This window comes from Nipponia nippon, unplaced genomic scaffold (assembly GCF_047370975.1).
Source record: "Nipponia nippon isolate SJK-2023a ecotype South Korea unplaced genomic scaffold, ASM4737097v1 scaffold_2, whole genome shotgun sequence".
NCBI lineage: Eukaryota > Metazoa > Chordata > Aves > Pelecaniformes > Threskiornithidae > Nipponia > Nipponia nippon.
In genome coordinates this window covers 45,218,230-45,245,510 of record NW_028262336.1, presented here as the reverse complement: position 1 = coordinate 45,245,510, position 27,281 = coordinate 45,218,230, and the positions used below count along the sequence as shown (strand labels likewise).

The window sequence follows — 27,281 nt, the reverse complement described above, 5'->3', positions numbered from 1 at the left end:
ACTTTTTGAACCCACAATTTTTATCATCCACAGCTTCCCATGGCAATGAGTTCCACTGCCTCACTGTGCTCTGTGTGAGAAAGCATCTCCTTTCGCTTGTCTGGAAAATGTCACTTTCTCCCCCTACGTTCTCATAGTGGGGAAACAAGAGAATCATCATTGCGTGTTCTTTTCTCATGCCCGCTCTTGCTTACGTATAATTCTGGCACAGCAATACATCCAGGGAGTATGGAGCCTCCTGCATTTGTTCAAATAGGCTGTCCAGGGCGTGCACTAGATACAGTTCTGAAAAATAACTTTTCATTAAGACCTGAGGCATACCCAGACAAAAAGCCAGACACCACAGCTTTAGGAGCTGAAATTAATCTTGCTTAATGCCATGCTAATTTTGGACAAAGATGACGAAGCACCCAATCTTGAGAGTGGGCACTGCAAAAAGAAAAAATGCTTTTTGTGCCTTGTGGGGTCTGTGGACTCATCCTAAGTAAAATAATGCAAAAATACGACAGAGAAACTAGCCTTGAGTCTCAACACCTCCCATATCTCAAGTGGGCTTCTTCTGGAATGAAGGCCAGCACGAGGCTGACAGAACAACACTTCATAAAAGAGGGGGATGGAGTTTCAAAACTGAAGATCCCAAGACACCTTTTACTGGTTCTTTTAAGATTACTTTATATCTTTGTTTCAAGGATCTCAGAGAACTTCACAAAGTGTAAGACTGCTTCAGAGCACTAACAGGAGCTGTCAGACTCGCTTCAGAAGAACTAGGAAAAGAAGGAGAAATTTCCAAAGGCTCTAATTGCATTTAAGCACTTCATTCCTGTTCAAAAGCCAATGGGGGTGACTGCTGGTTTCCAAATTTAGTGGTTTTACTAGAAAGTTTTATTCAGATCTTCTTGAAACAACCTTGTCATTTCTAAACTGGAAAGCGTACTTCTGCTTAGTGCTAATTGAACCTTGGCTATGCTTTTCCTTTGTGGAAGTGTACTTTCTGAAATTAGGGTAGTCTCTGTCTGGACTGGTACTTGGATGCAAAAATTTAAGGTCCTGCCGGTATCGTAGCAGTTGCATTGCAGGGAGCAATGAACAAGTCTCCTGATAAAGTTGCAACATGGGTTGGAGTTCAGAAGAGGCAGAGTCACATTTTAACTCTTTTCGTACATGTCTACAGTTCCCTTGGGCATTGGGAGCTTACCTTCATGGGGTAACTCAGCTTTATCCTACCGTGTGCGTGGACATGTGAAGAGAAGGGGACAGCTCCATAGGAAGCAGGAAATGAAGTAGATGCTGCGCGGCTCAGAAATGATGTAGGGGATTTGAAAAGCTGGTTCTGCTTACCTAGTTTGGAATTTGGTCAGGACATTGAGGCTGCAACTCCCACACCATCCCTGACGTAGCTGTTTGGAAAATGCCAATGTTTAGGGTAACTGGAAGATATGGAGAATGGAAGGTACTTTCCTTCTAGTGCAGAAGTGTTCCATGCTTTCCTCTGAATAAAAATAAGTCTTCACTTTCCACCAGATCAACAACACTTTTTTTTTTTGAGTCAGATGTTGATTTCTCATCACAAACTTTAATTTTTGAACTCAAAGAATAATCTCTCACACATCCTGAATTTAATTTAACCTTCTCAGGAGAACTGGGCTTTCCTGTTCAGTAACCACAGGAGATGTTCTTCTCCATTGGCCAGAGTTGAAACTAATAGCCATGGCATGTTTGCTTATCTCTTATCTCTGGGGTTAGGTCGCTGCTGTCAGCTTGTTATCTGACTGCTGCTACTGCTCACTCAGTTGTGCAGGGATGTCAGTCCCATTAATAACCTGAGCACCGTGCAAACAGATAGTGAAAAACAGGTGAAGGGAGAGGAAATTGTATTTGACCGTGATCTTGCAGCTGTCATTTTTCAGACTCCTCCACGACTCCATAAGGCCAGAATGGGTGTGTGACATCAAAACACTTGTGACAAATCTCATGCTTGAAATAGAAGGAGGGAGACAGATGGACACACCTGCAGACGCTCAGGGACTGGGGTGAATCTGAAACTTTTGTAGCAGAAATGCAACATGAAAGCATTGGTATGCTAAAAGACAGATTAATTCTTCCAAAGAGAAGGAAGTCCTCCACCATCCCTGGAAGCCTCGGACGGTTTCAGCTTTAGCTTTCATTATCTTACCAAGTAAAACTACCTTCCGTAGAGGAACAGTTACAAAGACATTATAGTCCTTCATCTCAACAATAACAGAAATTGAAGTATGGGAGACCCATTCTCTGTATGGAGGAGGAGTCTACAAGGGCATGCTCAGGTATCTACTTGGTATTCCCTCTTTATTTCCAACGAGTGTGCATTTCCTGGCTGTGGTGTTCTCCATGTCCTGTATATGCCTGCCTGAGCCACTGAGAGGAAGGAAGGAAGGATGTCTCCTAACCCCTTCCACGCGAGCAGGAAGCGCGGCAAGGCAGGGCCATGGGCTGGGGCTCCGGCATGGGCCCTCAGCCTCAGGCACCGAGCTGTCCAGGACCAGGAGCCATAGCAGCGCTTTAACTTGCTCAGGTATTGTACTAGTCCCGGAGGTCTGAAGCAAAGTTGTGAAATGTTTAAATAGCTTCAGGTACTGGTATTGCTAGAGTTTACTTTTAGAGGAGCTTTACCACAAGGAGGTCATCAGACTCAGGAATTTGCTCCTTTGGTGGCCTTTCAGAAGCCAGGATGCTGTGCCTAAGAATACAGGCTTCCTCTGCTGCCCTCCTTCGTGAGGGAGCTGTGAGGTGTCTTGTGCTCAGTTTTCTGGGTAAGTGGTAAGTTCCATCAATGCGAAAATAAATACATATATATAATTTATTTAAAAATAAAAATATGTAAAGATTTGGAATAGAGAGGGATTTGGTCTTGAGTAGAAAGTAGAGCATTTCTTGCATACTTTTTTTTCTATATTCTGCAGCCTGCGTTTTTGTCTATGTATGCATCTGCTTTCCCCCCCTGTATTATAAGGCATGGATAACTGATAGTGACATGCTTACTGATACACTGCTGGTCAGGGTCCCTGCTCAAGCAAAAGGAATTTCCCCCCGGAGAGAAAAAGTGCAAGTCTGGAGCTGAGTAATGCTTGTGTTTAGGTCCTCAGTCCCTATTTCTGTTTTAGAGTAGTGTAAGGAGTTTTTGCCATGTCTGGTCTCAGCTGTATCCAGACTGGGTCTGATGCTCACTTGTGGCTAGAAAGGAAAAGAGAATTTTTCACATTCTATTCATTAAAAAAAAAAAAAAAAGGCAAGTTGCTCTGCAACCTTTGCTTAAGCAAAGATAACCTTGAAAATGTTAAATGAGTATAAACTGATGCAAGCAGAGGCTAAGGTCAGAAGTCGTCCCTCTCTGGAACAGGTTATTCAGAGTTTTGCATAAAACTGCCAAAAGAAACACTGTGGTAACTCAGCTGTGGTGGGGAGAGAGCTTCCTTGCCCTTTCCTGGTCCCCAGGGCTGCCCCTCTCACAGTGTTACAGTATTTGGTGCTGGAGATCTCTTCAACACACGGGGCTTTTTGGGTCCTTGGGGACTTTTATTTTGTCAGCGCAGTGGTTTTTGTTAAACCTGCTGTTTTCCCAGAGCTAAACCAAAAACAGCAGAAAAGATTTTGCAGCAAGGTGGGTGTGCTTCTAGCAAGAGGTGGCATGACAGTGGGAGTATGGGTCGACTGATGAGGAGCTCTGGCGGTGAGCAGTGAAATGAGTCCAGGAAGGAGTTTCTACAAAAAATGTAACATAATAATTTCTGCAGCTCACTAACATGCCAAAGGCCAGTGAAAGGTAGACTTTTCTTTGCGTCATTGCAAATCCTTAGGATTCTGGTGCAAAATTTGTTGGGTAAGGATATCTAATGTAGTTACAAAAGACAGATAAAGAGGATTTTGAGTTGTGGTGGGTTTTTTGTTTGGTTGTTTGAGGGTTTTTTTGGTTTTGTTTTTTGTTTTAAGAGACAATTGTATTGGAAAACATAAAACATTGCCTGAAAATAAAGGCACGAGGAAGTACAGTCTTCTAAAGTGCTAAGGATGCGTCTAAGCTTAACTCAGGTGCATGAGCTGTTACAGCTGTATCAAAGACAGCTTAGCAGCATATACCATGGGGCATATATGTACCAGCGTGATACTAATGATGGTCTGTGCCTTCAGACCACAACACTTGCTTCTGGCTTGTTTGAAGTGCAGCTGGAGGAGCTCCTAACTGTCCACACGCACGCTGGTGTAGTCATGCCTTAAGTGATCCACAGGGGCGTAGAGGGGAATCCAGTGCAGAAATCCCCATGCTGGAGCGGACCTGTCACTGCTGATGTGGTGACGTGATGCCATAGCTGGACCTAGCACAGGCTGAGTCAGTTTGCATATGTGTGCACCACCCATACTTCTGGTCTGCAGGCATGGTCCCAGCTCCACTGAGAACCCAGAGGGCCTTAAAACTGACTGAGGAGCTTTAGACAGTGATGGTTAGATGTTAAACATACCTTTTGCCAGGTACTCAGTTGTGCTGGTCTGCTGTAGAAGTGCATTTATGTATCGTGTAATCAGAGAGGAAGATATTTGCTGTGTGCCATGAAGAAATGTGTTTAATTTACAGAGCTGTGGTCCCGCTCATGAAAGACAGCATTTATGTCTGTTATATATAATATTCTATGTATAAAATAATGGAATCATGATAACCATCATAGAGAGATTACAAATGGAAAATTGAATTAAAATAAAATGGACAAAGGACTTATTTTTCTTAGCAATGTTAAAGTGTTGCTGGCAGCAGAATGAGTTTGGAACCACGCTGGTAGGAGAAAATATGAGTAGGTCTGTTATTTATACTGCTGCATTGAACTAAGGAGTTATGCTTGTGAGAATATCACAGTAAATTTGTATTTTTATATAAGTAAGGCTGTTTCAGATTTTCTGTGATTTAGTTCAGTTGTATTGCTAAAAAAAAAAATTAATGCAGGATTAGTTTAAACTGAAAAATTAATTGCAGTGAAATTACCATCGCAGTGCCTGAACCGATGATTGAATCTTTGTCTTCCAGAGAGCCAGAAGCAAAATGGATTTAGGACAGGAAAGAGTGGCACTAACGTATGTTGTTGCTTTTTCCGACTCTCTCCTGTGCATGGCAGTCCTACTAAACCTTTAGGTGCTTGCAACTTTATGGTTAGTAATAACAATGTTATCTTGATAGCTAGTGGATATTAAGACTGAATATATAATCTCAACTAACAGTTTGCTTAGAAAATTCTTTGTCCATTTTCCCCTCCTTTTCCTAGGAAGGTAATGTATGGTATGGTCCCTTTATAAGTGTACTAAGAAATATTTTCTTGTCAGGACGTTTTCCTTGAGTAAAGCTTTGGTTTCAAAAGATGATGCAGAGGAAGGGGTAAACTAATGTAACACATACTCCCTTTGCTGTTCCTTTTCCACTTTCCCACATTGTGTTCCTAGCACTTGTCATGTGCTAGTTCCAGCACTCGCTGGATCTCTCTGTGTAGTGAGTGATTCAGCTCACTGATCTGGCAGAAAATTAGCTGGGGAAAAACTTGGATAGATTTCTGCTATGTTAGTGAGCTAAGCAATTTCCCAGAAAGATGTGGCAAGGAGCTGAGGCAGCTCATGGAGGCTGTGGGTGCAGGCACCATGGGCAGAAGTATGGACAGAGATGGGAGGAGCAAGGGAGAAGAGCCAGGACTAGGACTTTTTTTTTTTTTTAATTTGGCAGCACAAACCTGTTAAATGGACTCAGCTACTTTTGAAACCACAGTGTGTATTTAACTGAAAACAATTTTATGTGTACTTCATGGGTGTGATTATTCACATAAGTCACTTGATTTTTTTTTTTTTTATTTTTTTTTTTTCAAGGTATTACAAGACTGGATCAATAGCTGTATTTTCCATCTTCAGAATTGATTAATGTAGAACATTCAAAACAATTATTGAAATATGGAGGGGAGGGTTATGGTGCAGTGTGAGGTGGTGGTATGTGAAGTATTATTAAATGAAACAGTAGCTCTAAAAAATCTTGAAAAGTCTATACAGTTTGTATTGTTGTGATATGCAAATATAAAAGGAAAGTTAAAGCCAAAGTTTAAAAACAGATAGTTGGATGATTAGCTATATTCTGGAATATGGATGACAACCAGTTCACTCCAGATCAAGTACTCTTAAAAATTATCATTTCAGGCCAATCGTTCGTGTTTGAGTGGCCACTGCACTTTTGATTGCAGTTGATGATGTGCAAATCCCTGACATTTCATGTGGCCCCTGCATAGGAAATAAAATACACCATTAAGGTGGGCTCAGTCCATCTCCCACTCAGGTCAGTGTGTCACTTCCTACTGATATCTGTAGGACTGTGATGGAACTTCTCTGTGTTTTACCAAGATCCATCACTCTATTTTCCTAGTTTTTCTATACATAAAACCTAAATAGATGCAGCGATATTTATGCAGCAATTTTACCAGATGGCTTTTGAATCATCTGTTTTCAATGAAAAATGAAAAGACCAGGCATGTACATAAAGGCTGAATTAATCTTTGTAATTAAATGGAACATTACTTTGCCGTGAATGATTTTAGCTTTCAGAATGTATTTCATGCTAATTTTTCAGTGAACTGTAATTGTATTAATTTTTTTATATTTTTAGAAGCTTGAAAATGATCTTCACAAAGTTATTGTGAGTCAAGTTATATACAGAAGGTCTGTGTCAGACTCATAAAACTTGGTCAGGGGTGAGATATATGTTATGTTTGGTTTGGATTTTTTACAGTAAGTACAATAAGTCAGTACTTGGTGTTGCTAGTATTGCAAAATATCCAAATCATACTGTAATGGGCAAAAAAAGCTTCTCGGAAGGCTCACATGCCAAGTTTGGTTGGCAAGCAAGAATTTGACTAGACTGGAAACTGGGATGCTTTGTAGTATTGAAACACGTGTGCAGTCCCACGTTGGCAAGTTGTTAAGTCAAGAGTGAAAGGTTGTTTATTATTCTGTCTCTGTAGTAAACTGACTTGCAATGCTCTCATCATGACAGAAAGACACACTGATGATAAAATCCTGACTGTGTTGAAGTCAGTGGGGAAACTTCCTTGCATAATCAGAGGCAGAGGGAGTAGTCCCACTCCTGGTCGTCTGCCTCGGAGCCTGCTCTCTGGCTGCTGGGACAGAAAACAGTTATTGCGTCTTACTCTAAAGCATGCTGCTGCTCTGCATCACCCCCTGCAAGTGCCTCTCGCTTTCAATGGCAGGACTGGTAGCCTGTGGAGATGGGTTTTCTTAATTTACCTGACAGCCTAAGGCAGGCTGTGTGCTTAACAATAGCTGGGGGAAATACCCTGTTAGCCCTTTTTTTTTCCTGTACACGTAGTTATTCAATATGCAAATTGGAGATAGGAATTAAATGAGCCTTTAAACCATAAAAAGTTGTGCATGTTGCATTTATGGCGGATTCATGTGCAACTGCCACATGGTTGTTTCCTGTACATTTGTCACATTTCATTTGCTTTCCCCATATGTGTGTGCAGGCCTCCTGGAAAGCTGGATTAAAACATAATTTTAATCTTATCAAGGGGAAAATACTGGCTTCATTATCAAAGAGCAAGCCAGTCGTAGAAGAGTTTTCCACTTTCTTGTGCTGTATGAATAAGGAGTCTTTGAACTGCCGTTAAATATTACTCAAGTGAACAGAAAAGATAGTCAAAGAAGCAAGAGACTTCTAACATGCAAATTTAGAAACCAGCTCTTAATACATTGCTTTCTAACTTGTCTGTTGCGTAAATAAATTGGGCTGTGTGCTGGTGTCGTGGTTTAACCTGGCAGGCAGCTAAACACCACACAGCCGTTCACTCACTCGCCCCCAGTGGGATGGCAGAGAGAATTGGAAAAAAGGTAAAACTCGTGGGTTGAGATAAAGACAATTTAATAGGACAGAAAAGGAAGGGAAAATAATAATAATGATAAAATAATACACAAAACAAGTGATGTACAATGCAATTGCTCACCACCCGCTGACCGATGCCCAGCCAGTTCCTGAGCAGCAGCCGTGCCCCGCCGGCCAAATCCCCCCAGGTTTTTGTTCAGCATGGCGTCATGTGGTATGGAATAGCCCTTTGGCCAGTTTGGGTCAGCTGTCCTGGTTGTGTCCCCTCCCAGCTTCTTGTGCACCTGCAGCCTCCTCGCTGGCAGGGCAGTATGAGAAGCTGAAAAGTCCTTGACTTAGTGTAAGCACTGCTCAGCAACAACTAAAACATCAGTGTGCTGTCAACATTATTCTCATCCTAAATCCAAAACACAACACTATGCCAGCTACTAGGAAAAAAATTAACTATCCCAGCTGAAATCAGGACAGCTGGGCTCAGCTGAACAGGCTTGGACCTGATGCAAAGGCCCTGGGAGGAATCCCAGCTGAAAGGATTCCCAAGGACTTCAGAGGGCTTCCTATGTTCTCTCATGGGTTTTGCTTTGGCTATAGAAACAGTCCCCTCCACCAGGTGCCACGTGTCCTTCACTGTTGGCATCAGCCAACTTATTGGTGTGCCACAGCCTTCTGGCCTGCCACCCACGCCTCCTGCCTTAAAGTGCCTGCATGGGCTCTATGGGCCTGGACCTCATCCCAGGCTGGAGTCAGGATGTTGGAGGCAGCCCTTCAAAAAGAGAGATGCACTTTGTCCTTCAGATCAAGCAAGCTTATTCCTCTGTTCCTCCCATACCAGCATGTGTTACATGGTGGAGATAAGGTGGCCCTAGGCCACTAGCTCAGTAGGATCTCAGAGGAGCATGGCACACCTCTCAATTTTTGGCCGCATAACACATACCATTAGGACAAATTTGAGACACATTCCTTTTCTGGGAGAAGCTGTATAGCGAGACATGGATTGCACGTGACAACCTTGTACCAGTTTGCTTTCCATCAGCTCTTGCTCTAGATGTTCTCCAAAAGGCTCCAAAAAGATGTTGTTCATTCGTGATTTTAGATGGTCCAGAAGCTTTGTAATGGTGTTCAAGCATGTACCTATGTTTTCTAATAACAAATTAACTTGGTGGTGTAGTAACAATGTGTGTACTTTTCTGAATCTGTTATCCTGTATGAGTGGTGGAAAATTTAAGAAGGCATTGAAATTACAGTGGTACTAAGGTCTACACAGTGCTAGTAAGGTCTACCTTAGAGTTGAGTCATTACAGAGTATATAGCTGTCTGTGTGTCTTGCTCAGATGTCTAAAACACATATTGTGGCACAAACTTCTAAGTAACAAATGCAATAAAATAACAATTTTTCCTTTACATATATGTTTATATATCTTACAAAATAGAGACAGCTTTAGCCATTGATAAAACATCAAAGTACTAGGAGCGGCATTACCTTTTGAGTTTACTTTCAAAAAACTCTTTGAGACAAACTCTGTTATTTACTAGGGTTTTATATAGGCTTTATAACAAAATATCTCAGTCGTACCTGACCATATTTTCCTCATACATGGAAATCTTAAGCTCACAACACACAGACAAAAAGCAAGAGTATGTGTGACTTGACAAGTGAGGCCAGCTGTTTTGAGGTAGTCTGGTTGGGAGAACTCTTCCCACCTTCCTTTTCTAATGCAGCAGGGCCATGACAAGACGAAAGGATTTAAGTGTCACAAAAATATAAAATAAATGTTAAATATTAATTATATGATTATCTATGATATTATAAGATTATATATGATATTTAGGTCAACTTATGTCAGACCTGCTATTAAGGAGCCTGGAGGAATCATCCTCATCCTTGGAGATGTTTGGTTAAGGAATGGGGTCTAAAAGGGTCAAAACCTGGCAGTTCCAAGCAGCTGCTCTTAGTGGGCTGCTGTGGAAGATACCAAGATGGATGTGGCAGATACATGTTTCAATGAGGTGGTGAAACACTGAACAGGTTACCCAGAGAGGTGGTAGATGTCCCATACCTGAAAACATTCAAGGTCAGGTTGGATGGGGCTCTGAGCAACCTGATCTAGTTGATGATGTCCCTCCTCGTTGCAGGGAGGATGGACTAGCTGACCTTTAAAGGTCCCTTCCAACCCAAACTATTCTATGATTTTATGATTCCATATTTCACAAAGATCCCAAAATGTCATGGGGTGAAGTGGAGATAGATATATTGTGGTCACAACCAGACAACTAGCACCATGGTTTTGAGGGCAGGGCCCATCTCTGCTTCTTTCAGCAAAGAAGCACTGCCAGATCTAGCCTGGCTTCATAGTCCTCTGCATTTACAGCCAGCGAGGCGTGAATTTATTTGTTTTTATTTGGAAGGCAGTCTAGAAATTGAGTGTTTTTAAAGGATATAATATAGCTCAAATACAAAACTGTTTTTTTATGTACCAAAACATGATTAAAAATTTTTGATCAGCATGGTACTGGCTAAATCGTTGGTGAAATGACAGTGTACTGACACAGTTAATCCTTACTTTTTCTTTAAAAGCCACTGTTGATTTTTTGCAAGTTGCACTATGAATTGTTTCTAAAGGGTTTACTCTTCATGATATAAGTTAGGTTTTAAATTAAATCTGTTTAATCAAAATGCGAAGGGGCTCAATTAAGTAGATTCAACACAGAGGCTACTGTAAATGATTCAGATGGGTACTCTGGAACACATGCAGAACATTCAAGATTCACTGAACTTGCTTAAGCAGCTGACTTAGTAAAAACTAAAACTGTTGAGTTTTGTATTTTGCTTTCTCAAGACTAGTTTGACAACTAGGATTAAAACATTTGAAATGGAAAATGGAAATTTTACAGTTCCTTGCAAAGTTCAGTCAGCTGGACCTGACAAAACCACTAGGAAAAAAAATACACCCTTTTGATGATATACAAACTTGCAAATGAATTGTGCTCCCACCACCTCCTGCTTTTTATCTCCCCCAGGCATTTAAAATATCTTGAAAGGCAGCTCTACCTTCTGGAAAAATGAGAAAACATTCTGTTGAGAGTTAATTTGGCTCATTTTGCATTTCCTGTTCAGCATTTGTCTTCCATTGTTTTTTTTTATCACTAGGGATATTTGCATGACAATGGGATCTTTCTTGCTTAAGAGTTCATCTGCTCCTGCTGCTAATTTCCTACCTGAAGTTGTAATCTTCTGTTTGTGACATCTTAATTATCTCAACCGCAATTAATTGTGATGTCACAAATGGAGGATTATGACTTTGGGTTGGAAATGAGATTGAGAAATTGAAGGAGTTTGAAGAAGCAGAGAGGCCTTTCTTCTTGAAAAATAAAAGAGAAGACAAAATAATTTTGGTTAAACGGAGGCAGTCCTCCATCAGCTTCTTTCTTATAGTCATGGAACAGACGTTTCTAATTCTTGCTGTTATAGGAGGCCCTGCTGTATTGAGACACTGTGGAGGGGAAGAAGGGGGCAAGGATTTAATTGTGGAGGAAGGGGAATCTTCCCCGAACAGCCACCCCGTGCAGCAAGGGGGTAGAACTTGGTAGGCCCCCAGAGAGGTCTGAGCTCTGCTTGCAGAGAGCAGAATGCAGGGTTGGTATGACTGCCAGTGCTTAAAGGCCAATCCATTTATTACATTTCATATCTTGCAATATTCATTTGGGTTTAGACATTTGAGTTTGAAGAACAACTATCCAGAAGAGCTTTTTTTGAGGAGTGGGGGGCATTCCAAAGACTTAAGGAGAAATTACTTTCAACATCCCGAAAACATACAGAGTGAAAGCTTTGTTCTACCCTAGTCCATCGTGGCTTTAATTTATTCTATGGACTGGTCATACTTCTTAGTATGTTGCCTTATCCTTTTGTAACCTTCTGCTTTTCTTCTGGAAACACTTTGTTTCCACAGAGATTCTGGGTGGCCTGCTGGTGTTCTTGTGAGGACATTAGTAAGGCTGTGTATGTGCTTACGCCATGACTTACAAAGTGGGAATACTCATCATCTACAGCTGCTGTCACTTCACACTAGTGTTTACACAGATTATGCATAAACACTGGGACCAAGTCATGACTGAAAGAGGAAAAAAACCCCAAAGTTAATGAAAAGTCAGCTGTCTTGTTTTAACACCTTTATTGACATTAGGGGAGGGGCAAAGACTGCAAAGTAGAGGGATGGAAGTGGAGAATGAAACAAAGATTAGCCATGTGGTTTAGGAAAGTACAGTGTCCTTCAGAAAAGTGTGCACCCATCCTCAGGTGTAAATGGAAGTGACCCTGAGTGGAAATACACCAGTCTGCACTTGCTGGGACCCATGTTCATCTGTATCTGTGTATCAAATCTACTTTAACAGTTGGATGTGTACCAGTTACTGTCCTATAGTGAAACGGGTCATTTCCTGTCGTCTTTTGGAAAATGCTGTAAAAACAGATATTTGACCATCTGATTAGGGAAAATCAGCTGTTAAGATTTTGCACTCAAACACATTGCCGTAAGTCTGCAGAGCTCTGCAGGCCACAACAGACCCACTGTGATAATCTGACAACAGAACCTGGTCCCTCCACGTTGTGATGCGAAGCTCATCTGCGGCACAAAGTTTACCTTGTAGGCAAGTTGGTTTGAAGTTAAATTAGGATGCCTCCAGGGAGGCATAATAATACAAATTGGAAATAGAATGGGGAAAAAAAAACATATGCTGAAAAATGGTTATATCTGCCAACATTTTTTTTTCTTTTTTTCTTTTTCAAAGGCAAAAGCTGTTATGGCAAAAGTGGGTTACCCTCAGTTTATAAAGAATGACACATATATTAATGAAGACATCAAAACGGTAAGCGTCAGACTCGCAGCTTTCTTCTTTTACATATTGCAGCCATTCTTTGCTCTGTTTCGCTGCTGTCAAAAATCAAAGCTCTTCTTTTGTTTGGCACGCATCTGGAGTTCTGCTTGCCTTGTTATTTTTAGATGTTGAATTAAGTATGCTAGCTCTCGTGTCTACATTGTCAATGCAGGTGTGTCTAAGTTAGATGACCATGAAGCCTGCTGGAAGTAAAATGCTCCTGGGTACAAAGAACCTTCCTGCTATTAAGCATTTTATAGATTAAATATATACTGGCATAAATTTTGCATTTAGTTATAAAAATAAAACAAAACAAAAAAACCCATTCCTCCTCAAAGTAACAGTCTTCAAAACTACTAATGCATTTTTCCTCAGAATATCACAATTCATGGTCCCCTATATAAGCTCTCCCCATCTCTCCAGGCTATGAATTTATTTATGCTCATCGATTATGATCATGCCTAGAGGTCCTAACCAACGTATATACCTACCATACTGTGGGGGGGACTCCTTCCTGACCCAGTATCTGTGCAGCCTAAGGCAGGAAGGCAGATGATGAAGATAATATATTTTACCTCTTTCCAAAGGGGTAACTGTGGCATGCATGTGATGAATTGTGTTACTGAAAGTCACAGGCAAAATAGATTCACAAATTCAATCCTGAACTGGTAAAATACAAGAGTCATAGTCATCTTTGCCAGAGAACATGAAAGAGCACTAAACAGAGGCATAATTTATTGAGAAAACTTTGAAGAACCAACTCTACAAGCCTCGTCCGTGTTCCTGGAAAAATTAGGGTGAGATGGTGCTGTGAAGGCAGTGCAATGAGATGGAGGATGTGACCAAATTACCACTCAATGTATGGAATTATTTGCCCAGATAAGTGGTAATGTCTAGTGAAAAACACTCGTTAATCATGGTTGTGAAGCCATAGTTTAAATCTGAAGTATAACTTCCTCATGAGTCGTAGGATTGCTTGAAACTGGTGACAGGGATATCAGCTGGATTTATAAAATATTAACATCCCTTTTTCTTGCATGGTTAGTTGTGTGTGTGTGTGCGGGGGCGGGGGGGTTGCTATGAGATTTGGAGGCTTATAGAAGCACGGAGCCCTGTGTCTGTAAGCATTTAATGCAAGAAACAGTAAGAAAGTAGTGGCAGAACCATCAGAGGGCACAGAGTACAAAGTATTTGTCATAAAATGCAAAATGAACTGAAAAAAGGGACTTCGTTACATTTTTGAAAGTGACTTTAAAATTCACTTTTAAAAAGTAGACTTACTTCCTTATGGAAAAGAAGCTGCCTGGATAATAACCTCAGAAACATGCAGTCTGCAATTTATCGTTGGGTACTTCTAATTTCCTCAGCTGTTCTCTGCATAGGGAAAAGCTTTTCTGATGTTCCAGTCCCTAGTGTAGATCCGTTCAGCCACTTTTTTTTAAGTAAGCTTACAAAATATTTATTCTTCCTACCAAGTGTGAAAATTTTACTTGCTTTGATAATGGCTAAAAAATTAGGTGGTTATCTTGTTTAAAATAAAAGTTCTGATTGTTTTATGTCAGCTTTTGTTTCCTTGGACATGCTTTAAAAATGTCTGTGCTTTATCTACACAGCTGAAGTTTACAGAAAGTGACTATTTTGGCAATGTGTTGCAAACTCGCAAATATGCAGCCCAGTCTGATTTCTACTGGCTTAGAAAAGAAGTTCCAAAAACAGAGTGAGTAGACAAAAGGCAAATTTACATAACCTTCTAGCAGTATTTTATGTTATTTATTTTATACAATTTGTGTTTTAATAGAATTATATACAAAGCAACATATTATGACACAAAAAGCCTATGGGCAAACCTCCCAGTTATTCAGAAACTGCTGTGGATATTTTTTTTTTTAAGTTCTAGGTATGCCTGTTCTGATGCACAGTGGTCATGCTTGCAGCTTAAACTTAATTTAATGAAAAAAGGGGTAATTTTACCTCAATTAAAAATGGATTATGTCTCTTGGTCACAGTTAGAATTTGGAATGGTACAGCAGGGATTTATGAAATAAATTTTCTAAGAATGGAGCCATCAGTAAGAGATAATGTTAATATTAGTAATAGCAATCAACATTGTTAGTTACCTGCTGTTGATAGCAATGATATGGAATAGAACATAATTTAATTTACATATGTTATTTTTATTTATTTGTAAACAAGAGAGTGCAGATTGTGTCACATACTGTCATAAAACACATGACAGAATCAGTCTCTCTTCTTACTGGTGGGTAATCAATCAAATCCTTAAAATGCAAATTAAAACCTAAACAGAACTTAATTAGTCTAATCATGCCACGTAAAAATGACTCCTTCTACACAGAGACTTTGAAATCGGTGCTGCTGCTTAGCTCCTGTGGTGGTATTTCCTTAGGGCTCCAGAAATTCCTACTCAAACTGAACCATACCTTGTTCCAGGGCTGTCTGTCTGTTGTCCATGAGGCAGGTAGAGGATGTCAGCAGGACAGGCACAGGCTATTCCTGGTTAGAGTGTTGTAATTCGGTCCCATATTTTTGAGGAGTTGTTTAGCTTAATTTTAATTGTGAATTTTACCTTCTCGTCACACCTTTCTCTGACATTGCAATGATTAATCCCAGGGGACGATTTTACAGGCTTTTCTGCAGCCCTGGATGCCAGGGCTAGATCATGATAGTATATTCTCTTCAGACTAAGTTTCCATGAGAGCAGTGAAGTAACACTTGCCTCTCTATAGCAATGGTGATCAGCAGCCTCCTCCTCATGAACAGTATTTGGGCAGCACTAATGCAGACCATGCAGATTCTTGGCATGATGGGAAATCTACCCTGTAAGGAAATTAATTGGCAGATAGTCCCTGACTGTACACCCCAAGGGCTGTAATCTGAGAACTGTCGCATGGATATCCTTAAAAAATGAAGGTTTTACCTGATTGCCCACTTCAAGATTGAACACTTTCTCATGCTTGTCTTTATCATCTTATTTCCAGGACTACTTAACAGCAGCCCCCTCATCACCTTTGTCTTGCTTTTCTTGTCATACCACTGGGCACGTTCTGGCCTGGGGGATCCCAGTTTTATTTCCAGTCTCTTTCCTTTGTCAGCACAGCTATATGCTCTGCCTTCTGTGGGGCTGGGGGTAACCCCCACCTGAGCCCTCAGTCGTAATTATTCCTGCTGTGAGATTATTCTGCCTTTGCACCTGCTCAGCGATAGAAAAGGGATCCAAAAGTGGTGTCACACTGTCCACTTTTCCTGTGTCTGCTGAAGGGTACCAAGATGCAGAGAGTCATTGGCACCTCCACTAGTTTTTTTTAAATTTATTATCATAAATCAGTAACTCCCACCCACCAGTCTGACGCATGTCAAATATGGCCTTAAAAAATCAGCACTTGCCACATTTTCAACTATTGGACTCTAGTGCTTTCTGATGCTTTTACTTCTCTTTTTTTCTTTCTTTTCTTTTTCTGTTTTTGCTTTTTTAAGCTTTTATATTTCATAGAACTTGGACTACACTGAAGCTTGGCATTGTGTTAATAGAGAATTACTCTTGGGGTTTTGTTTCTGTTTGCTTCATTTCTTCTTTTTCCTAGTTCAGTAGCTTTTAGCATAATATTTATGTTTAGAGATAGATATTATAAGACGGTCCAAGTTGTGGACTGATAAATGAGAAAATGAATGGTTAAGGAAATAAGTTACTACCTAGTAAAGTAATACTAACCCCAAAAGGTGTAAAACACTGTATTCATTTAGCAGACAGTCTAGATTTCTCAGCAATGTTATTTCAAACTGGACTCACTTTCCTCAATATAGTCAACTGAATGGAAAACCAAAATGATGGTTCACTCAAGGCACCAGGGAAACACCATCAGGGGACAGACAGAGAAGCTGGGATGTACAAGACAAAGGAGTTTGATAAAGCAAGGGGGAATGTGGATATCAAAGTGGAAACAGTTCCATAATCTAAAACCAGGAAAAAAATCCCCCAAAGCAGGAGTAATTATCAAAATTCTTTGTTCTCTGTTCTGCTCCATTCCTCCCTAGCAGTTATCTGCCTCACAAGGAAAAGGAGCATGGAGGAAGTCAGGCGAGGCACTGCTCAGGGCATGGATGGGGGACATACCCGGCCCAGCTGGTGCCAAGAAGCTGTCACAAGGCATCAGGGCGCCGGAGCCGCCTGCTCTGCTGGTCCTGGTGCCAGGCTCCCCTGTGGCCACCGCAGCTGCAGAAGGTGCAGCTTGCTGTCCTCAATACCTGCTTTGGATGCCAGCTGTGATCCTAACAGCTGGCTGGGGAGATGGCTGTCGTCTTCACAGCTGGCTCTATCAAACAAGAGAAAAAGTGCTCAGGCATCAGGAGAGAGACGTACAAAAGGGATTTGTGGCAGAATCTGAGGAATATGATGCACAAAATAGCACAGGTTGGATCGAGAGGGCTGAATGGAGGAGGCGAGGCTGAAAGAGGGGAGTGTGGGAGGAAGGGGACCGGGCATGAAGACAATTATAATAATCCAGGTGAGACATGACTACAGCAGAGGGAGGTGAAAGGCAGGGTGTGGGGAAGTGATGGCCATGTGGAAGGGAAAGATAAAGGAGAAACAGGGTTTTAGTGGTGTTTGCTTATCCATCCATGGAGCCATATGCATTCATGCATACATATGTACATACACATGTGTGTGTATATGTGTATGTATGTATAAACACACACCCACACCTTTTGAACAGTGATCGACTCTAGTCTTAACACTGATATCATACTTGCAAATAGCAGGGGATCAGAGGACTTCTTGGGCATACCACTTCATTATTATTAATCTTTCTCCTCTGAAGCCAGGATATCTCCTCTAAGATTTTTAGACCTGGCTAAATCTTTCTTCACTTTTCTCTCAACTTTCAGTGCTGGAGTGTAGGCACCTAGCAGCCCTATAAGAGGACACAGAGGAAGTGTACTATGAGAATATTCCTGGGTCTCCTCCAGGACCTATTCCAGTTTCTTGACCACATACTATTGTTTGTAAGCCCTGGCTCTTGGTTTGCCGCAGGGGAGGACAGCTCTGAGAGGTGCTGGGTTGGATGCCATTGAGGACAGTGCAAAAGCTCCTTCTGCAAAAAGGCAAAAGCAGCCATGGAAGACACTGGACAGGCTGTTGTCTGTTGGAGAGGTGCTGCTGGAGAGCTCAGAAATCCTGTGGGTGGACCTGCCCTGGAGAGGAGAGGCTGGAAAGGAGCCTCCTGGAGCCTTTTCCTGGTCTTTGAACCTCATTTTAAGCAGTGATGTGGCACTGGCGGCTGGGCCCAGCCTTACTGTCCCAGTTTCTTGCCCAGCCCCAGGGAAGACAGATGGCAGCCTGGCCTGGGAGGCTAATCCTCTGTTTCTACACGGGAAAATGTATAAAACAGGCTAAAAATGAGAAGAGGAAATACACTTGTGAAAGTCACCTTGAACATTGCCTCCCCTTTAGAAATTTTTCTTTATAGTCCTTTCTTGGGAAGAGATTTTCCAGATTCCAATTTCATTAGCAACTTTGTATGGCCTTTCACTTCTAACCAGCTTAAGTGCATTATACATTCACAAGTTCATTTTCTTTACTTATATGATTTTTTTTTTTTTTAAATTCTTACTTACTTGGGCGGTTGAACACCAAATTCTGCTCCACCTGAGTGATTTCTTCTGACTCAAAAAGTTGAGACAACAAATTGCAAATTCGGTTTGTGCTTTACAGAGAATTAAATAAATTAATAAGCTTTTCCCTGTATTGTAAATATTCTCAGTCACCTCTCTTCATGACTGGCAATGTAGCACACTATACTCTTAACTCAGAAAGGAAGATATCACGGAAAAAATTGTAGCCTAAAGAAACATGAACCTAAGAGAATATTTGCCCCACTTGCTATCTCAGTGCAGGTTTCAGATTTTATTTCTACAAGAGAAATCTCAAACTTACAAGTGTCAAGTCTGAAGCATTAGGTTTTGACTGCTGCAGTAGTTGATAGGTAATGTTACAGGACATCATACAAAGCTGTCCTTTTTTCACATGCTAATAGCAAATGGAAACAGTGTAAACAATTCTAGATTTTTTTAATTTAGTTTGTAATTAATAAGAGCTTAAAGTTTGTTATGCCTGTCTTTTTTTTCTGTTTTTCTGCTAATAGATCAAATGCACTGAAATTGCAAGCAGACCTAGAGCAAAAGCCCAGGCAATCTGACTTCAAACAGGAATGAGAGAGCTATTTCTGAATTTGCTTCACCTTAAAATTTAACAGTGATAGCTCTTTATTACAGACCTTCATATAGTAATTTGATGTGTTATTAGTTAAGGTCTGTCACTGAAGGTTCAGTCATTTCAAGGAGCTCACTGAAAGAGGATGACAGATGAGAGGTGAAGTTGTTCTGCTAGTCTGAATGCAAGCAATCTTGGTTATTTCTGCTCTTTTGTGCTTCCTAAATCTTTTTGAGAGTGGCTTATAATGGTACAACAAAATACTGGAGTGTAAATATACTCCTTGCTGAGTATCTAAATGTCAAATATGAAATTCAGCAGTATACTCTGCTTGTCACTAGAGAACTCGTGTTCTTCCTGACTCCTTGGTACAGCTGCTAAGTCTTATCTTCTTAGCTACTTAAAAACATACAAACATCATATGGGGTCATTCTTGAGGCATCATTATGAAAGAGTGACTTGGAAAGAACTTAATTCAGTTTTACAGTGAGAAAATCAAGGCTGCTATCAGTCTTTGGCTCATACTAAGCTCAGGAAACAGGGTGGGCTCTGTTATTGTGGTGGTAGATCACGAAGAAAGAAGTAGTCTCAGGATGGGGATGTTGCAATGAGTCTTAACAGCTCGTCTACAAGCTACAAGTCTATGAGTTCATAGGTATGAAAGCATGGCCAACAGTGGTGTGATGTCCTCCCTTGGTAGCTGCGGACCAAATGGCAACAGCATTTGCGGTTGCTCTTGGGCAGAGTGAGGTGCTCCTGTGGTGACAAGTACGTGCATTACTAGTTAGCTCCTCACCCAATAAAAACGGGTGCAAACTTGTACCAGTAGAGAGGTGTCGCTTGTCAGTGAAGAGCTCTTTAACCACTGCTTGTGGTGGTTCCTGTTTTGAACTAGCTGCAGTAAGCCCCTGGGGCTGCAGCAGCAAAGAGGATGGGGAGAAGAGCAAAACACATTAGTGTGTTTTGAAATATTTGTTGTCTGTCTCAGGCCCTTGATCCTGTGGCTGGAAATGAGAGGCCCTGTAAGACACTCCTTCTAAGAAGGATTTGCAAAAAGGGAGGATTTGTTGTCCTGGAAGCCTTTTTCATGCTTGAAAGTTGCTGTTCAAGAGAACAGAAAGGCTGTTGTAAGTAAAACGAGCCAACAGGGTGACATGGAAGTCACAACACTATGTGTCTTCAAACTTAGAGAAAAATCTAAATTCAAGTGTTGAGTGTTTCAGATGGGTCCCTTTCAGATGGGTTCTCTCCTTGTCAAAAAAGGGACAGAGTCCTCCAGAGATACTGCTAAGCCTGGAGAGCAGGTCCCACGGCACAAATGGCTGGCTTGCATCCTTCAAAACAGTTCAGCTGACTGCTGCTGTAAACAGACATGAAATTGAGATGTAGTTAATTAAGCCCCTAATTTTGTCTTTATCCCCTCACCATAAGCATTCTTTCTTCAATTTTCAATTATCTTACTACATTACCTCTAACATTTAATCTCTTTATTATAGAGAAAATAGAAAACACACCAGGAAAAAACCTCCCCCTGCTCCTCCCCTTCAGAATCTCCTACTAAACAAAACATAGAGAGTTATCTGTGGCAATTAGAGCCTATAATGCGATGGTTAAGATATTTACATGACATCACCCTTTGCTTTCATTGGTTAGTTTTTGTAGTTGGTGCATTGTAAAATAAGCTGCTCAGCCTTGAAGGTGAGAGAAGCAGATAAATTTGTTGATAAAAGACAGAATGCTGCCATTCTAAAAGTCTCCCGTGTTGCATGGTTTACGTGAGGACATCAGTTGCCATAAAAACTGTCGGGATCTGTAGATAACTCATTCATTTGATGGTGCTATTTTAAAGCACAGATTGTGTACGTGAATGTCACTGACATCACACATTTTCCATGTTCTGATAGATCGTCCTTTGCCTTACCTTGTTTTGCAGCTCCCTTGTATTCTCTTTGAAAGAAATTTTCGAAAGCAATTTCATTGCATTCATTTGGCTTTATAAAACTTCTGAGTAATGCATTGCTAAAGAAAGACATCAGGATATTACTGTTTGGACATTTACTAGAGTTGCTTCTAATTTATTATGAATTAACCACTAATTCTCATCATCATTATTACTTTCCTTTTATCTCAGTTCTTCCTTATAAAATCATAAAGTGAAATCTTGGACTCACTGAACTCAGAGTTTCATCTGAGAGGATCTGGATCTTGCTGAAGCCAGTTGAGATTTTCCACTCATATGGGTGAAACCACTGCCAATATAGATGAGCTTAGGCTAAGGAAATTAATAAATCCCATTTGCTACTCAAATCTAGGTTTCCCTCCAGTGTATATGAGAGATCTAACTATGAGAAGAAATGTTGATATTCCTTTTTAGATTTGTTTTGCCTTGCAAGAGGTCCATTTGTTTATGAGCACACTGATAGCCGTGTTCATTGTGTAGGGTACAGAATGTGAAGCTGTTTATTTTCAATTTAAGTTCCCAGAAAGCTCCTGCCCATGTTGCTGGCATCATCCTAATTGTTCAAGTAGTTGTTCAGCAAAGGGTCTAAAGCCACTTCACTCATTTCAAAATGCTCTCCTCTAATTTCAAGAGGGAGTTTCTCCACACATGGTTGAAAGACACCTAAAAGAGTTTTCACAGCTGCTATCAGTGCTTCAGCCTCTGTTGGGTGAACTTCAGTTCATCAGCATGGCAGACCTAACAAGCACAATGGCCACTTAGAAATAAAACAGATTAGGTAACGGGAAGCTTAACAATCGCTCCTGTTGAACATTCATTGACTGTCTGCACTTAAAATAAAGCCATTAAACAATAGATTTCAATGTTCTAGAAAGTGCAGGTAGCATGTGTTGAAATGGATAAATACTTAAACTTCAATGTAGCCTAGGTCTTTCACATTTTTGATTCCTTCCACTGAGTTAACTTTTTATCTTTGCTCATTCTATTCATAAAGATGTGTAAGTGTACTGACAGCCAATTTCTTTTGCTCTTGCTACAGGTGGTTTACAAGCCCAACTACTGTAAATGCTTTTTATAGTGCATCTACCAACCAGATCAGTGAGTATCTGACTTCTGAGCCTCCTTATAAAGTGCCTGTTTGGGAAATGTATATATCAAGCTTCAGATAATATCTGTACAGTTTGTGTGTTTGTGACGGAAGATCAAAAGCTCAAACCTGGTAATTCAGCTGTGAGACATCTTAAGTGAGAGGATAGTTCTGGAAAAGCAAGGGCTCCCACAAATTTGATTTACTGTTGCTTAATGAGTTATCCCGTGTCAGCTGAGTTGCAGTGACCGCTTGTGTGTGTACTCTGTCCATTGCAAATGTTACTTTAAATCACTTTTATTAAAGGTTGATGTTTCTGTCTTCTGTTTTCTGTAGCAAAAACACGTGTACACATACCTCCATAAATATACAGTAACTCTTTAAGTGATAGCAACTCAGTCCTCTAGTATTAATAAACATGTAGCAATAAATGTGACTAGACTAGACTGTGATATAAGCCAGAAAACCTAAGAAGGGGAGTCCAGAATATTTGTTCAATACTTTCAAAGACAAGGAATGGTATCTGTAGTTAACCTAAAATTCTTACCTGTATAGTTTGATGAAATTATCTTGTATGTACAGTACAACATATCTTATGCTAATTTTAGTTACTGGTTGTTTTTCAAGAGCATAAATCCTGGTTTGGAAGGACATGAGGTAAAAGAGCTGAGTTTTTCAAAGATGTGTATGGATTTGGATGTTCATTCCCATTTGCTTTAATGGGGCTTTGCATAGAAAATTTCTAACTGGCTTTAAAAGTCTATATCAGTATTTCTGTGTACAACAGTGTTATCTTTACCCTGACATTTCTCTCCACTCTTATTAGCTTTGCAAGTTAAATCAGCCTTCTTGTTTTGTGCTGTCACGGTCTGGAAGGCAGCTGCCATAACCTCTGTGGTCTTGGTCCCCAAGGACAGGTGTGTCAAAAATCGCTGAGCGACTCCCCCTTTTTCTCCTGAATCTCTTGGCTGCAGAGAGAAGTAGTTTTTGAAAGGCACAAAATGAATTTATCACACTGAAGAGGTTACAGCAGAGGACTGACAATCTGGGTATCTGCTCCTACCAATTTCTGTAAACAGTTTTTGCCTTCAAACCACTCACTTAAATTCTTTTGTCTATAAGTGAGCTCATTTGTAAAGTGTGTGTGATAATTAGGCAGTTCTTTTGATTAAAATTAGTTCTAGGCCTAGACCTAGACCTTAATTAGAGGGCTGCTGTCATTAAGCAGCCACATTTGTGTTGATCATCTGAGGGAGAACTTGAGGCAGGCTTCCCTGAGCTGATCGCAGCTCTGAGGTACATGTGAAGCATGGCAGCTGCCGCTCCTGCTGAACTAAGCACTGGCCACCACTGCAGCTTCAGATGTATCGTGTGAACAGAGAGGAAGCCCAGTCAGCGCGAAATGAGAACCATCGCTGTTATGTCTTCTATAATATTGAGTCCTTTCAAGTTTCAGCAGCGTTCAGCTCTCTCAGCCTCTCTGCTGTGGCACATTAGAGAAAGCTGTAATGAGAGGCTGGAGTCACTGAAGCTAAATTTCACACTTGCTGTGTCTAACAGTGTCACGAAGCAGAGAACTGTCAAACGTAACCAAGCAGTCATGGGTGTAGAGGCAATTGTATTTTCTATCATAACTGCTGACCTTCTTGTACTGCTGGCACCTGACCTTGAAGTTCGGATAGTGCTGATCACTGTCCTTTTAGGGCTGTTGCTAAGAGAAAAAGAATTTAGGTGGCTCTTTCTGAAGAAAACCCTGTCCTACCTGAGAGAGAGGTACAAATGTAATCATGCCCTAAAAATGATGCACAATAGGAGGGAAGATTCACAGAAAGGCACAGTACAAACCGTCTTCCATTGCTGGCCGGTGTGATTTGCAGGGGAAGAGGCCCCTGTGAAATGTGGGAGGAACATGCTCGGGTCTGAAGTTGCTCATAAGTATTTGTCACATCACAACTGAGTTCCCATTAACGCCGCTGGGAAAGAACTGCGCTGAGGGCGACTGAAGTTTGTGAACCTGTGCACACTTGTATTGTGTGATGTATCTGCTGGGCAAATCTCATGCCCAGCAGTTATTACCTTACTGCTTTGCAGCTATGTTTTCAGTAATAATCCGTAGAAAATTCTGTAGGGGCTGGTGATATGCTACAAAAGCTGTGGCCTTTTTAAAGGCCCAGTTAAACAACAGAAAAGAAGTTCTACAAAAGAGAGTCATTTGAGAATAGGAAACAAGCATGAAATCTAGCAAGTTAAATGTAAAGTATTTATAGCAAGTGCACAAAGTATATATAACAAGTACACAGCAAGCCCACAAAGACTTTGAAGACCAACTTTCTAAAAGCATAAGAACAAATAATAAAACCTTTTTTCAAATACATTGGAAGAGGAGAGTCTCTAAGGCATAAAAATAAGATATTTTTTTGCATTGGAAGAGTTTGGGAAGTTCTTATCCTGGAGCTTTTTCTTATGGGACATAAGTCCTAGGAAGTGTTTCAAATCTAGTGTCTAAAGAAGATACTTTAGAAGAAATTCATAAAATGAACTGTGACAAATATAAGGATCAGATAATATTCTCTCAGGTATTTCAAAGGAACTTAGACAAGAAATTGCCAAACAACCAACTTTGACATATAGCTTAACACTTATAGTGGCCTTAGCACAGGAACAATAGGTGTGGCAAGTGTCAAAACCTTTTTTTCAGAAGAGGTTCCAGAGGGATCTGCATAAAAAGTCATTCTTGCACCTCTATGAAGGAAACTGCTCATGACCACAACATGAATGAATAAGAGAGAATGAGTAAGTGTACGATCTAATGGGGAAGAGTCAACGTGACTTGGTTTTTGGTTTTTTTTTTTAGGAAAAAATCATGCTTTCTTAGTCTATTAGAGTTTTTTGAAAGTCAGAAAGTAAGTAAGTATGCTTGATATACTATGTTTATTTCCATAGAACACTTTTGATGGGATGCTTTCCCAATGTTATTAACTGGAAGCTGTCATGAGACAAAGTCCTTTCATAAATTAATGACTAATTAGAAATAAGAAAAGGAGGTAGGAACAAATTACTTGTTTTCAAATTAGTTGGAGGGGTGTGATATGAGGATCTGTGCTGGTCACTGTATTAGCAGATGATCTGAAAAAGAGGGTGTTCTGTTCTGAAAAAAAGAACAGACAGATATCAACTCGGTCCAGGAAGACAGTTTCCTCTGCTACTGATTGCTGGAAGGTAGAAAGATATACTAGTAGAAGAATTAGCTCACAGATAGGTGCCTGACACTCTTTCGCTACACATCTACTACTGGTCACTGCTGGAAATAAGAGAGTGAACCAGATAGGCTCTTCATCTGCTTGAGTGCCCTTGCTCTTCAGTGAGCAAACTAGATTTTAGTGTGTTCAAGGCCCATCTATTTTTGCTCTTGGTAAATGAGTTTACTAAGAAGGAGAATTTGAGAAATGAGAATTTTAAAATGCATAATAGAAATGGTTTCTGGAAAGCAGCTTCTACATTAACTGGAAAATACTTGGTTACAAAGTTGATTCTAAAAATTAAGACCGTTCAGTTGGAAATGGAAATGTGCTGTGTGATGTTATCAACATAACCACACCAGTTCCAAACTTGATTAGTCACTGAAGGCTTCATGAAAGAGTTTAGAGAAAAAGCAATAGTGCCTTGAATCATGGATTCTGAAAAGGAGCAATCATCAGGTACATGCAGAAGTGGAGGAGAACGTGGAGGTCCTGATCACTTCTGAACTTTAGGAAGATGCTTTTGCTTTCTGTGCTCAGAGCACAAGGAGGTCTCTGACACACTCCTGAAGTAAGAATTACAAATTCTTCCGTCTCTGTAGTCTGTATCACTGACATAAGCATTAAACAAGAAATCACCGCAATCTCCATAAAAGTCCATGCAATCTTCATACATGGGCAAGCTGTTAGTGTTTATGACTTGACTACTTGCCTACTCAATTACTTGAAAGAAAAGATCTTTCCTCACTAAAAGTGAAAATTAATAGAGAGTAGAAACCAGATGACTTAGAAAATTATTAGATTTGGGAGAATACAGCAAAACTTGCATATGTTGTAGATTGTAACAAATTTTGCTGCACTTTAGTGCAAACATCCTTATGTTTGCTATTGCTTCATTTAATTTTTATTACTAAACTGTTGATAGCTTGAATGGCCAACAATTCTGTTAGTATCTCCAAAGGAGAAATAAGTAGATGAATCAAGGTAAGACATGCTGCAAAGAGCAGAGTTATAAAATATGGTACATATATATAATTTATCTTATTATTATATAAGTTTGCTCCTGATGTTCTCTGTACATGAGTTCTATTTATTTATTTCCTCTTTTTCCATAATTCAAAGTGTCTTAGATTAACAACCATGCATGTTTCTAATAGTCGTTCATAATTTTTCAATTCTAATTTGAATCATTTTTCAATTTTCTTTGTATTTGCTAGTCATTTTTCCCTCAATTATGGGTACTTAACAAGGACAATAGGTACAAGTCATTGTCTTTAGATTCTAAAAAGGTATCTAAGCACACTTCATATAATCTAAGCAGCATGGATACTATCTTTTTAATTATCATCATTGGAGCACAAAAACACTTTCCCAAAGACTTTGTTTATTTTAATGGGCTCTAGAGCAGTCAACAAATATGTGCTGAAAATAGATACAAGTGATGATCAAAGTATGCTAGCATACTTCTGTTGAAGAAAAGGTTTTGTTTCATTACAGCGCTAAAATATTGGCCCTTGAATATGTTAAGGATAGAAAGGAACTGCTCATTAGACATTTGGTATATTTAATTTGCTTTCCAAGTGTAAATATGTATGTGTCTAGGATATATGAAAAAAAGTAACGTTTGTGGGTTGTGAACAGTAATGAAAGGGAGATTTACAGTGAACTGAGGCAAATATACACAGCACACTCATGAGGTGTAAGCTTAAATAGATGTACTGGATAATTAAGTAGTGTTGATACTATCTCTGTAAGTTTATACCCATGCTCCTTGTAAGTCATTTGTGCTTGTACTGCAGTTCTCTAGTGAAAGTCAAGAGGCCTCTTTAGAGAGTGGCTTCATTACATGTTACAGGAATAAGCTATAATCTAAAACAGAATTTTAAAATTATGTTTGAATTAGCATTCATAGAGAAAACCAGAGATGAGAGTGCATATCAGCCAATAAGTATCATCTTTATAGAAAGCGGCATGCAGATATTGATGCTGGCAGCTTGCTGATGCTG

General features: G+C 40.2%; 1 protein-coding gene across 1 annotated transcript in view; it reads left to right on the top strand.

The window, feature by feature from the left end:
- PHEX (phosphate regulating endopeptidase X-linked) overlaps positions 1–27,281 on the top strand; it is a 114,171-nt gene that overhangs the window by 59,673 nt on the left and 27,217 nt on the right. Inside the window, exons 13-15 of the mRNA XM_009476238.2 lie at positions 12,677–12,754; positions 14,377–14,480; positions 21,989–22,047. Coding sequence (XP_009474513.1) covers positions 12,677–12,754; positions 14,377–14,480; positions 21,989–22,047 — 241 coding nt within the window. The remainder of the gene's footprint in view (positions 1–12,676; positions 12,755–14,376; positions 14,481–21,988; positions 22,048–27,281) is intronic.